Consider the following 13,535-nt stretch of genomic DNA (forward strand, 5'->3'; position numbering starts at 1 on the left):
GTTCAATTTTTTATTATTTTTTCCTTCTGTAGGATGTGCTTGTGATAAAAGACTCAAGTAAGGGAAACGTGTTGTTTAAGACTTACATGCGTCGAACTATTGAAGTCAGTTAAACTGATGAATAAAACGATTTTGATGTACGTATAACTGACGTACTTTACTTAAAACTGATCTAATTTTGTGTTTTTGGTATTGAACGCAAAATTAGTTCATCCTATAAGTCGTAAAATCTATACAGGTCGCATGGCAATTGCAAGTAAATATGCGACAAACAACATGATCCCGCCTTAACGGATATCCATTGAAACAAATTAAAACGTTTCCGATGACTACATTATGACCAAAATAATGGTAAGGCAATTTCCTTGAGCCAAATGCCAGAAAACATGGTTCCACGAAAATACGCAAAATGTATGTACATTGGAAATACTTGCTTCAATCAATTATTTGATCATTGTTCGAGTTCGTTCGTAGAAAGCAGTTTAAGATTGGTTGGGGTTGGATCAACACTTGGTCTAGGTTTGTAGTAATATTTTCCATACCACATCATCACAAGGAAAACAAGTAGATTGCCGAAAGCGAATACTAAAAGGCAAACGAAATGGTTATAGAGAAGGTTTATTCATATGTGAAGGCGTTTAACGCAATACCTTCATTGTCAAAAGTACAATTGCAAGTACCTGCTGACAACTGTGTAGTTGTTAAAAGTAATCTGGTAAGCACTGGATGGTAAAAATGATTATATATGTACCTGTACTAAACCATATAACAGCAATAGGTTGTTGTTGAAAGATCACACCTCCTACAGGCGTCATGCTCATCGAACCAATCGCGTTTCCAAAGTTGAAGATGAACATATACTTGCCTTTGAAAATACATTTGGTAAGTGGTGTATTTATCTGCTTGCCAATATGAATTGACGTTGGTCCAGAGTTGTACGAAAACCCCAACCTAAAAGTACACGCCCGTAATCCGATCCATTTAACAAAAAATAAAGACCTTTCGATTCTATGATCCAAAGTGGTGTTATAGAAAGTCCGTTACACCGTTACATTCACAGTGTAGCCCGAAACTGGTCCGAATTGCAACTCCGTGTTGTGCGAACAAGTGAACAAGGCAGCCGAATCTTTTTATGAGTCCTAATTTAGTCTCCACCATTTAGCGTATATTTTCCAGACCAAGAAACTTAACAATAGGCTAACAATGCGGCTGGCAGGTTGACGACCAACTTTCTTGTGGACGTATTTAACGCATTCATTCATGTGTTGCTCGTTTAAGTAGGTCGGATGAAACCCCTTTTGGTGCCCACAAATAGTCGTGACTGGCAACTAAAAATTGCCTGGTGGTATATTTTAATTCATCATTGAAATTTGACTAACTTAAGTTTACGTGTCGACCCAGAGCCTTATCCCTTATGACAGTGCCTATTTTGCCTAATGGTCAATCCAGACCTGCCACCACCGAAGACGAACATTAAACAGCGTGTTAGTGAAGATATGTTATTTTCTGCAACCATTTTCTTTGTATGAACCATTGTACGCAAGATCACTAAAGTCGGTCAGCAAGGATTCCAATATGACAAGGCGAATGCTAGAAAAATCTAGTCCGCGTTGGGATTCGGATCAACCACATGCGTCTTTCCGGGACTTGCGCTTGTAGCTCGACCTGCCTCGATGGCGACTTGTGAATGGCGGCTACAATGTAAACTATGATGTTCATTGCAAATTGTTTGGTGAGTCTGATCTTTGCATCTCAATAACAGCTGACTGATTAACAGCCACACATATGTCTCTTCTTTCTTTGTATTCTTGAATAACATTAAAGGCGAACGTCCAAATCAGCTACACATCCACATGGGATAAAAAAAGAAGCCCCAAAATAGCCGCTTTCCCGGTGGAAATAGCAGGAACAAATAGAATCCACAAATAGAAAAGAACGGCGAAAACATCAAAGTCTACGCTTATATAACAGTGCGAAACATTGGCCGGTGTACGAATTCTTTTTCTCATATTACTTATATTATTTATTTTAAGGTAGCCATGTAATTTACACAGGGTGGAAACGACGCGTTATACACGAATCACGACTGCGGAAATATGTGTCATAAGGGAATAAACACTATGTTTACTGTTAGATCTTTCTGGAACCCGAAAAATGGCTGAAAATAACTTATGACTACCATAGAAACGGAAATATAAACATTAGTCTATGCAGAAATGAGGGTAACCATTTCCATTTCGTGGTGAGAAACGTTATTGCGAAATAACATGCAATCGTTATCATAAACATTGCACAATAGTGTTGCAACCGTTACAAAAGCTCCCCCCCAAAAAGGGTGCACAATGTGTTTGAATGAAAAACACATTTTATCAATATTAATGGTCGTTAGCGACACGCGACAAGAGAAATTGGTCAATAGATGGCGGTAGGTGCTGTCACGTGGGGATTTATACGTTGGGAAAATATGCACAATTAAAGGCGAAAAATGAACATAACAATTATATATCTTGTCAATAAGGGTTTGACTCTTCAGCTCTTTGGATATATATCGTAAGGAAAACAATAAACGTCGTAAAGACAAGGTCAGACGGAGGAAAATATTGTCTGTACGTATAAACTGGCGAAACACAAGTTAATGACATTTAATAAGATATATATTGACTCTTCCCTAAAATTTTGGAAGCTAATCTTAACAGAACGATGTATGAAGTTAAGTGAAAGAGCATATGTGAACAAGGTTGCTGTAGGCGTTAATCTATTTACGAGTGAAGGGCTGGCTAAAATGTTCACGCCGTGTGAAAAGCTCATTTTGCTGATTGTTGGCGAAGTGCTTCCTGTTGATCTTGTTGTTGTTTGACGTCTGAATTCATCTGTTTCTGTGCCGTCACGTGTGTGATGACGTGCCCGGTAAACAGGTGCTTAATAGCACTGCAAAACTGGTCATGGATATGACGATTGCAAATAATTAAGTTGGTGCCAATTGTTGCACGTTGGTTCCCACTTGAGAGAAAATATCGTTCGCTCGTGCTGGCTCATAATTTTGTAGGCTTGTAAATAGTAGGAGCTCGTGGCTCGAAATGTTTGTTTGTAGACTTGTGAATAGTTGGAGCTCGTGGCTCGAAATGTCTGTTTGTAGACTTGTGAACAGATGGAGCTCGATGCTCAAAGTGGTATGCACCATGCAGACAAATATGGCGTAGAACGACGTCGTGTTTCGGTTAGGATGCTTGTTTTCTTGGGTTTGGGCAATTGTCCCCAGCGTAACTGAGCTCACTTGTTTTTGACAGGTTGGTCGTTTACATGTAATATTTGAGTGTGGAAAATGTGTGATCTTATTAAACAGCTCAAGCCAGGGAGTCAATACATATCATGCAGCGTGAGTAGCAAAACAAGAACGTTTCCGGCTTGACAAAACCGTTGACATGAAACGTGAAACATAAATTGACGGTGATACACACCGAAGCACACGTGACACTAGCAAAAATATATATCAATTTTTACTGAATTATAAGTTATATACACGCACACAGCTTAACATGCAACATACATCGATGAATAAACATAACTAATTTATCTTGAAAAGTGTTATTAAGCGAATAAAATATATATTTTACAACACAGAAAATTGTCAAGTGCAGATTTCACACGCACTTACTTAACCGAGGAAAAGATGTCAGTCGGCGCGATCGCGTGAATGCCATTTCCGTGATATTGGTAGTCGAGTTGTTCCTCCTCTTTTGTTTCTGATTCCATTGGGATGTCGGTGGCGTTGCACATAACTAAAATGTCTGGTTGTGCTCGAAAAGTCTCTGGTAAGTTCGGTCGACCGTCAGGGCAATCTGTGAGAAACCCTTGTCCAAATGACGTCTTGTTCGAACCGTTCGGGGCATCACTTTGTACGTGCTGTCCGAACCTTGCTCGTAATGTACCAATTTGAAGCGACATCTGCCTGCGCTGGAAGCGAGCTCGGAAGGTGTGTAGTAACTCGTGGGCACCACTTTGTAGGCACGCCTGCCTCAATGGCGGCCTGTGAAGGACCGCTACGGTGTGAACTATGATGTTCATTGCAAATTGTTTGGTGAGTCTGATCTTTGCATCTCAATAACAGCTGACTGATTAACAGCCACACATATGTCTCTTCTTTCTTTGTATTCTTGAATAACATTAAAGGCGAACGTCCAAATCAGCTACACATCCACATGGGATAAAAAAAGAAGCCCCAAAATAGCCGCTTTCCCGGTGGAAATAGCAGGAACAAATAGAATCCACAAATAGAAAAGAACGGCGAAAACATCAAAGTCTACGCTTATATAACAGTGCGAAACATTGGCCGGTGTACGAATTCTTTTTCTCATATTACTTATATTATTTATTTTAAGGTAGCCATGTAATTTACACAGGGTGGAAACGACGCGTTATACACGAATCACGACTGCGGAAATATGTGTCATAAGGGAATAAACACTATGTTTACTGTTAGATCTTTCTGGAACCCGAAAAATGGCTGAAAATAACTTATGACTACCATAGAAACGGAAATATAAACATTAGTCTATGCAGAAATGAGGGTAACCATTTCCATTTCGTGGTGAGAAACGTTATTGCGAAATAACATGCAATCGTTATCATAAACATTGCACAATAGTGTTGCAACCGTTACACGCTTTACCAACTGAACTACACAGGCTCAGTGATGAACCCTTCGAAAGTCGAATCACAAACACCGTTGCCTGTCTCGTATGCTGCACATGTCAGCTTCGTAGTAGGCGACCGCCAGATTGACCAGTATCAGATTTCACGGCACACTCATACACAAATCATGGTAGGCCCGGCCATTAAAGGCGTCATACCAAATTGGCCGGTCCCCACGCATTCCTTTATGGTAAGAAAAATTTAGTCTGCGGTGGGATTCAAACCCACGACAGGAGTCTTTCCGGTACCAACTGAGCTACACAGGTTCAATTTATTTTTATATTTCAATCTGATATGAGCAAGGGTGAGAACAGTAAGCACATAGTGCATTAGGTGGGAACTGTCGTTAAATATCTTACCGGAAATGTTCGTTCGCATTGAAGTCCACGACACACAGGCTGGGTACAAGGGCGAGAGAAAGAACCCGTAGAAGAATGTAACAATCCATGGAGCGACATCTACATTTGTACCACAGGCACACAACACGATCTGTAACATAACAGAAGTGTGAGTAATATCTAAGTGTTGAAGTCACACAAAAAACTATTTTTTTCCCTAGAAAGTCTCGCACAGCTGGATACCATAGCCACGACCAGAAAAACATGCAGGCTTAGAATATGGGCTACTTGTTGATTAATGTAATAATAAACATTATAACAATCCAACTCATTTCGAATGGATACGCGGTGTCCAGCTGTGCGAGACTTTCTAGGGAAAAAATAGTTTTTTGTGTGACTTCAACACTTAGATATTACTCACAACGGTCCCCCAAATTTTTCAGCGGTTTCCCAAAATGGCTATTTAAGCAAATATGGCTATTTTTTGGTATTTAAATGAAACACTTGCGGTCACCCAAACCAAACCTTTAAAAAAACCTGGATACGCCTGTCATGGATTAGGAACGCAAATGTAGGCCTATACATTGTAGGCTAGGCAGCTTTATAAGGTGCCTATTTTCCTTGGCCGAAACCAACACCCTACTAAGCATGTGCAAAAATATTCTCACTCATACTGTAGGGTAGAAATATTTGCCATTTTGTGCGTGACTCTAGACTAGAGAGTTAAACTTTAGAGCTATAAATTAGTAAGAACAGAAGGTCAACTATTAATCTAAGTTATGAGAACTATGAGAACCCGGCTGCGTTCGTTATAGGTAAATCATTTTTCAAGATTGGTGCCAATAAGTCGGTAACTTTAACGTAAAGCGCACTGTAAAACAAAACAGAGAAAAAAATCTATACCATAGACAGAAGAGCACCAATCAGACAAATCAGTATAATTGTTGCTGGTTTAAGAAATTTCGCCGCTGCGGTTCCAGACAATCTACCAGCTCCAAAACCAATCCACAAAAGTGAATTTAGAAGGCTTGCATCGGCTTCCTGTTGTAAAACGTGCGAAATAAAAAGTAGCAATTCAGAGCTACAAACTGAGGTAAATGACCGCGTAATAGTAACAGACAATTTAATTTATCACCAAAACAAAATTAGAGTGAAAATATACATCTTACCACTCTAACACCATTTTCATTAAAGATGCCAACAGTTTTGATAAAATAAAACTGCTTTCTATACTTTAATAGCAAGTCCACTCTTGCGTTTTTACTGTAATCATTACATATAGGAAACACATTAATATCACGTGCAGTTGGCCTATATAGTTAATTGTAAACAAATTTTGCTTACCGAATATTGAAGCTTCGTGCAAACCACGATAGAGAAAATGTACGCAACGTAAGGATGCTCTCCTCCAATCAAAAAGAAATAAAACAAAATCACCAACAGAAACAACAGCCAAACTTTTCTTATCGGTTCTTCAGGTCTTTCCTCCACGTCGTGCTGCTTGACTGAAACAAAATGCAAAAATCTAATGATTACATGTCGTTTAGCGAATACACATCGATTATCGCGGTAACAACACACCTGCCGTGTTCTTGGAACACACCGTTAGTGTGGTTGAAACACACCGGCGTGTTGAAACAACACACTGGTTTTTGTAGTGCAAGTGAACTATTTTATTGGCTGATGAAAGTTTTCGAGTTCCTATAAACCTTTGGTAAAATTGGGTTTGAAAAATGTTGCTGAAATAGTTTTAAAAGTGAGACTTAACTTGTGGCCTTTTTATTTTTTAACTACGAAAGGGTGTTAGGAAATGTAGGTCGAAAAAAACACTTTAGAGGCTCTTTCGAGCTTCGCCAAATTGCAGCGAAACATTTTGTTTATCTCACCTGCAAACATTGGTAAAAAAAATAATGGGCAAACTTAAAAACGTTATATCCTATAGTGACAAAAAACTACTTTGATCACATGTTACATGAAGTAATGTTCGTTTGGGCGTAGACGTTAACATACTGCACAACCGGATGAAATATTGTTTGAAACGTTGTTCATACCTTTTCTGATGGACTTGATTCGTGGAATAACTTTCAATGCTGCCATTAGGAAGAAGCACAAGGACACAAACACCATAAACAAAGCAGAAATTACATACGCATATGATACAGGATTGATTCCTTCTTGAACCGATTCGGGCGCCACTTCTGAAATGGATCTGTGAGGATTTAAAAGTGAGGATTTATCAAACTTGGTCAGCTAATTTGTGGAAACTAGGTGGACAAGATATACTCGATTTAAACAAAGGCGAATAGAAGAATGGTCTCAAAAAAAATTAAACCGCCAAGATTGACGAGTGGCTTGCGCAACCGCCTTGTGTTTACAATGTTGTGAGTTCTATTCCCATCTCGGGCAATTATGTTTCCTGAGCAAGAAACATAAGCGGTATCGCTCCAACCCAGCGTTTCCCGCCCACCGGGGATTAAAATAGAACAAACAACAATTTAGTACTGCTGTTTGGATACACCAACTTGGCGTGTTCAGTATTTCTTTAATAGTAGTCGAATTAGGTAACTTACGTGTTTGACTGGTTGTTGATTGAGGTTGATGTGATGTTTGACTCAAAACCTGGACACGTTGTTTTTGAACCTCCAGTTGCGCTGGCGGCCACCAGAAATGGACGTGCTAAATCATTGATTTGTGGTTATAATATATAGGTTTGTATAAGTTCGAAAGTCGTATTGATCACTATTAATTTGGGCATGCATAACTTAAGCAAGGTAAACCCCAAGTAACTGCAACGTACCCAACAGTGGGGCAAGAAAGGCACCAATTGTAAACATGAAGTGAAAAGCTTGAATATGCGGTCGTGAGTCCTTTTCTCCCCAAAGTTTAAGTAGCAGTGCTTGCATACCTGAAATTGGGAAATATAGTTCATGTTTTCGTTGTTTTGTAACATATTAGGCCTGATGTTAATCATTTCATATTAATTGGCAAAAACCGCATTTCCAAACAAACATTTTCGCTGGAATGACCATTTAAGCTGCGAATTTAAACCAATGACCTGATTGTTGTCGACTTTGAAAGAACAATAACCATATCATCGCTTATTTTATCTTACCGGCATCAAGATAACCTGCCATAAGCCCAGCAAGCGTTATAAGCACAAATATCAAAGCCGTTGAAGTGACGAAGGGAATGAAAAACATAAACAAACCAGAGAGAAACACGGCGAGGCCTAAAATAGACAACATTTTAGTTAAATATCGGATGAGAGTATAGCGCAATATCTCCACGCAAACCTAGAGTGATCATAGGTCTTCCGAGCTTCAGCAGATAACCAGCAGCAAAGGCACCAGCCATCATTCCTATAGAACGACCGGTAAATATTGGGGCTAGATCAGCAACTGTGCCGTTTACATTCTTGGCAAGAAAGAGCAATGTGGGAGAAGGCATCGACATGTAAAGTCCCTGTAAACAAAAACTAAGACGTGAAATCCTTAACTCCATTGAGAATATCAGGGTATAGAACTTACATGACATATTCTTGCCAGATAAATAACAAATAGGAAAGTGTATGTTATGACGGAATGTGGACACATTCTACCTCTTGTCTTCCCTGTGAAACGAAAATTTGCCATTTGCTCCGTTAAGTTTAGTGCAGCTACAGCCCCGTGTGTGTTTGGACAAAAGTTTATGGTGGCCGCTTTGACCAGCAAAACAGCTCATGGGTCTGATGATTTCAACCGGATTTGTGCGCTTCGATGAGTAAGTTAATAAACAATGGAACACCGAACTTCAAGTGACCCACAAAAACTGAGCAATTTGGAGCTAAGCAATGGATAAACACCACGATTTAGCAAGTTATTAAGTAAATTTGAATCATTTTATCCATGCTAGCAATTTGGTTGTTTCATGGTCAAGTTTAGAAAACAAAATCTTTGGAGGTTTAGCGGGTCCAAACGTATTCGTTTGTTCGTTTACTTTTGTTATTGATAGATTTGTAGCTTCACTGCGTACCAACATACCTTTTGCGCCCGCCTTTGTACTTTCCGTTTCTCTCATCTCCTTTTCCATTACGATACTTCCAGAAGTTGCAATTGCAACAGTTACAGGTAGGAATTACGAAATAAACGCAGGCATACAGATACCCTGGATTTTGAGCAAATCAGTTTATATGCAGACGTTCAATACGCTTACAACGAAAAAGGCCACTGTCAGTGATTTCATATAAATTACGCCTAATTTAGCCTATACACCCACTGGATTCCAATCAAATGTATTTCATATGAAGTAAAAATACACAAGAAAAGGGCGTGTGTGCTGTTTCTACATGCTTATGAGTTTTAACCACACAAACCGTCTTAATACAACACATATTTTCTAACATGCCTGTACCTGTACAAGGTAAGAAGCACGACAGATGCATAAGTCTATGCACACTTTGGGTGTTTTGTCTTTTTGCAGTTTACACTAGTAGTGATGCACCGAAGTTTCGGTTGGCCGAAACATTTCGGACGAATCCGCTGTTTTCCAGTGTTTCGGTTTCGGCCCGAACTTTTTCAAAAATTCGGCCGAAACCGAACTTTTTTATTGCATTGAATTTAGGCCTTAAATTTCATTTTCGCCCATACGAAACATCAGGAACTAACTATTTGTTGTGTCTATAAAATACGAGCCACGTTGTCTGCAAAATATTAGATGTTTACTAAAGCTTACACATTGTGAAAGTGATTTTAGTTTGTCAAAATTGAGTTCTCTCGCATAAACAACGCAAGGTTTAGTTGAAAACATCCATAAGAAAGGGGATTTTAGGTTCGGCCTGATTCGGCCGAAATTATTCGGCCTCATGGCCGAATATTCGGTTTCGGCCCGAACCTTTTTAGTCGGGTTCGGTGCATCACTAGTTTACACGTACAGTGTGCTGTCCAATGTGATGATCAAGCTGTACATACACATTTCCATCATATGCCTTACAATGCATGTCTTATTGTGCAAAATATTATAAATATTATACAAAACGTCTAAATGGCTAACAAAGTATGCCAAAAATGCAGACAAAAACTTCCTGTTCGTCACTTTCAAAAAAGCGAAGCGATAGCCTACAATTAACTTTGTGATAAACTATGAGTACATTGACAGTATTTGTGCGAAATCTAGATAACCCTCTTTCTTTAATTTTACACCAAATTGAACTGCCAACCGTCACTTTTTTTTACCATTTCAAGCTATTCGCATAATGTGCCACACTGCACAGACAAAAGCAACGCAACAGTTATTTTTGTGAACGCACCGTTCGAAAATCTTTGTCTACTTCACACTGGTTTACAATGGGGTATGAAGCAAAGTTTGCAATCAATCGCAGTGCAGCGAACAATGAACTTTAGTTCGTTTGTACGTTTTAAACACTTTTCATTGCCTGTCGGCACATCACTTAACCATTAGTTTTCTATTTAAAGTGCTGATGCAGTAAAATGCATGCGGCAGTTCGCGCTTGGAGTTGTATTACAACATAAAGTCAACATGCACACGTTTTTAGTCCGTGGCGGTCTACGTATGGCTGGTTGGATGAAACTTTCTGCACGATCAATGCTGTGATCTAATGGTTGTTTTGGTGTACCTTGACCTTGTAACGGTCATGTCGTGTCATGTCACATGCATGCACGAACGTTCTGGTAAATAATGCGATCACAAATCCACACTTAAATACTTGATTTTTGCTATTGTGATTTAATGATATTGTGTTCCGGACATCCTGACAGCTTTCCGGGCAGGTTTTCACACTTAAAACCCAAGGGCCATTTTTGCGATGTTTGGCTCGGTAGTTTTTGTAACAGTCACTTATCACGATTAACACAGAAAAGGCCCTGGTCATTCGAAATTCTGCAATGTAATTTTCTGCCACTTTTGTCATTGAGGCGTCAAAACAATTAAATTGACCACCCAGCCATCTTTGCTTTGTAGATAATATATTTAAGTTACGACTCAAGTCATGTTGCAATGTCACAAAGACACCACTTTTACCAGATCAAATGCAGTCATGGGCAGGGAGTCGAACCGCTTGTCATATGGTTTCAGGTTCGGTTCGGGTTCACTCGGTTTTGATTTTGAGGGTTCGGGTTCGGTTCAGGTTTTTAAAAATGTATATTTTCGGGTTTTGTTCCGGTTTGGGCAAATTTTCCGGTGCGAACCGGTTTGCGGTTTTTAAACCGGTTCAAATTTTTATTCATTTTAATTTAATTCTACCCATCATCTACCTGACCTTGTCAAACTCCAAAAGAATTTTGCAGGTGCACTGTTATTTTTGACACGCCCTATAAGTGTTATTTCGCGTATTCTTTAGTAGAGTGGTTCCCAACCTTTTTTGACGCAACCCAATTACATCCAAAAATTTTTTTTATGGTTTCACGCGACCCATGGACATACATTCATACTTTTTTGGGGGTCGTTCTTTCTTCAAGTAAGTAAATCTGGAAAGAAAATTACTCCGCCAGATTAAAAAATCAAAAAAAAAATCTTATTCGTTTTTTCGACCAAACATTTCCGTATCTGCCAAACTTTAAAGCTGGTTGCATTATCAACGCATTATTTATCAGCCAGACAACGCATAACAGTGAGCTAACACATGAGTTATGACGTCACAAACAAAATTAACCATTATCACACGAAGTCGCCAGGAAACTATTAATGGGCAACAATTTAAAGACGTGGGAAATAAAACATAACACTACGAAACAAAACCGAAAAGTAGATGCTCTTATTGTCACAAAATAGGCGACCCTACAGAATTTTCAGGCGACCCAACTTTGGCTCGCGACCCATAGGTTGGGAAACACTGCTTTAGTGCACTGTTTTTTTTTTAAATCACAAAATGAAAAATAGACTGCATTTTTACTGGTTCGGTTCCGGTTCGGGTCCAACGCCAAACAAAATATCGGGTTCAACTTTTCGGAAAATCGTAATTAGTGGTTTGGGTTCGGTTCGGGTTTAATGAAATTAACCGCTCAAACCGGTTCGCGGGTTCGGGTTCAGTTCCGGTTCGACTCCCTGGTCATGGGATCGGCACTAAACTGTTCCAAGGGGTATAAGTGGCGCTTCGTCAGGTTGGGTGATGCAACTGCCGTAAGTCACGCCATATAACGCCTTACCTTGTTTGTTGAAAATCTGTCCGCCCATTGCCCTGTCATAGCGTCTTCACGTTGTCTGTTTTCGGCTCAGTGATTTGTTTAGTTTCATTGTGCTGTTACGATTTCTTCCACCTAGAGGTAATAAACTCAACTTAACTGCCTGTAGGTTAACTGTACAGTTGTTTTTAAGCCTCTGCAAAAAAATAAAACCTTAAGTTTCTATTTAAACCGCAGTACGGAGACAAATTTTAGTCAGTCGTAGGTCCAGATCTACACTGATGCACTCGGTCCAAACTGCAGTACAGGCTGTCGTTGTTTTCTGCTCTTCTCAATAGGCGTGTTCGGCAACAGATTGGTCCGAATGAATCTGCAGCGACAACATGCCAATTATGTGTCGTACTATAGCTTTCCCACAACAAATATACAGTTGCGTGCAGCACTCTCCAGCTATATGCGCTAAGTTCACCCTAATCCAGGGGTGCACAACCTTTTCGCTGCAACGGCCGCCAAATGTCTCTTTGATTTTGTTTTTAAAAACTACTGATGTAAAGAAATCTATTTATCTCATATAAAAGCCACGCCATTTTCCAACTTGACCCACAGATTGAGCTGAACAGTCTGGCAATCAGTCTCAATGACGTCAACAACATTATTGTGACCGTTATGGAGAATGTTTTTTACAAAACTCTTTTCAGACAACAAGTTTGAAGAGCTCTTCTGGCTAATGTAATTTTATTCCGACGTTTCGACGTCCTATACAGGTCGTCTTCACCAGGGTACATAACACTGAATGCTTCAGGCACTTGCTTAATAATTTGGGCGGGAACTTGGCCGAATGGCCTGGCGCGCCTGACCCATACACAAAAACCTGATCGGGTTTCGTCCCCGGGAGTAACCTGGATTCGAATCCCGTGAACGACAAAGGACAATTTTCAGTTCTCGGACTGCCGCCTGATTGTCGAAAAATACAATAAAAAAACAACAAAAGATTAGAGGCCCAATCATTCGTTATCGCGCGGTGTTTTCGTTGCGTTGTGACGTGCTTGCGTTCCATTCTTTTTTCCTTTGTTTATCGTGCACTGTACTAGTACTTTACTAAGACGTCGAAACGTCGGAATAAAATTACATTTGCCAGAAGAGCTCTACAAACTTGATATATGCCTGGCAACAATAGCTTATATATCTTTTCAGATAAGTTTTAAAATATTGTGGTAGGCTACATGTATATTAGTACACATGTTCGCGGCCGCCGATTGTCAATGGTCACTTGACCGACCACACCTTTGGTAAATTCCCTCGCATACCAGAATATAAACCAAAATTTTTGTAAAAATTATCATTTTTAAGTTAAAATTAGGGTAGGCAGGAGCAGAAAAAAGGGCCGGCT

The 13,535-nt window shown here is 39.6% G+C and overlaps 1 protein-coding gene and 1 long non-coding RNA gene across 3 annotated transcripts; one reads left to right on the top strand and one right to left on the bottom strand.

The window, feature by feature from the left end:
* Positions 1 to 44: 44 nt before the first annotated feature.
* LOC145223243 (sodium-dependent glucose transporter 1B-like) lies at positions 45 to 13,412 on the bottom strand. Of its 2 annotated transcripts, XM_080089966.1 has the most exons (13): positions 12,170 to 13,412; positions 9,050 to 9,173; positions 8,558 to 8,640; positions 8,324 to 8,492; positions 8,143 to 8,259; positions 7,828 to 7,935; positions 7,601 to 7,706; positions 7,082 to 7,239; positions 6,375 to 6,535; positions 5,934 to 6,071; positions 5,052 to 5,181; positions 752 to 865; positions 45 to 585 (listed from the first exon to the last, which is right to left on the bottom strand). In XM_080089966.1, exons 2-13 carry the CDS (start codon positions 9,096 to 9,098, stop codon positions 452 to 454), a joined length of 1,467 nt encoding a protein of 488 aa, XP_079946092.1. In that variant the 5' UTR covers positions 9,099 to 9,173; positions 12,170 to 13,412; the 3' UTR covers positions 45 to 451. The 2 variants fall into 2 exon arrangements, with proteins under 2 accessions (XP_079946092.1, XP_079946764.1); XM_080090638.1 differs by lacking the exon at positions 8,558 to 8,640 and having other exon boundaries at positions 9,050 to 13,412.
* On the top strand, positions 2,442 to 4,479 carry LOC145227381 (uncharacterized). The gene is made up of 2 exons (XR_013859958.1): positions 2,442 to 4,078; positions 4,401 to 4,479. It is a non-coding gene; the product is annotated as an uncharacterized LOC145227381 (long non-coding RNA).
* Positions 13,413 to 13,535: the final 123 nt, after the last annotated feature.

The sequence above is a fragment of the Phallusia mammillata genome, chromosome 1 (genome assembly GCF_965637545.1).
Source record: "Phallusia mammillata chromosome 1, kaPhaMamm4.hap1.1, whole genome shotgun sequence".
Classification (NCBI taxonomy): domain Eukaryota; kingdom Metazoa; phylum Chordata; class Ascidiacea; order Phlebobranchia; family Ascidiidae; genus Phallusia; species Phallusia mammillata.

Coding starts and splice junctions, on each gene's coding strand:
- LOC145223243 (XM_080089966.1), bottom strand. CDS start 9,098: ATGGAAAAGGAGATGAGAGAAACGGAAAGTACAAAGGCGGGCGCAAAA. Junction 8,260..8,323: donor AAGACCTATGATCACTCTAG/GTTTGCGTGGAG, acceptor TGTCTATTTTAG/GCCTCGCCGTGTTTCTCTCT. Junction 7,936..8,142: donor GGCAGGTTATCTTGATGCCG/GTAAGATAAAAT, acceptor TCCCAATTTCAG/GTATGCAAGCACTGCTACTT.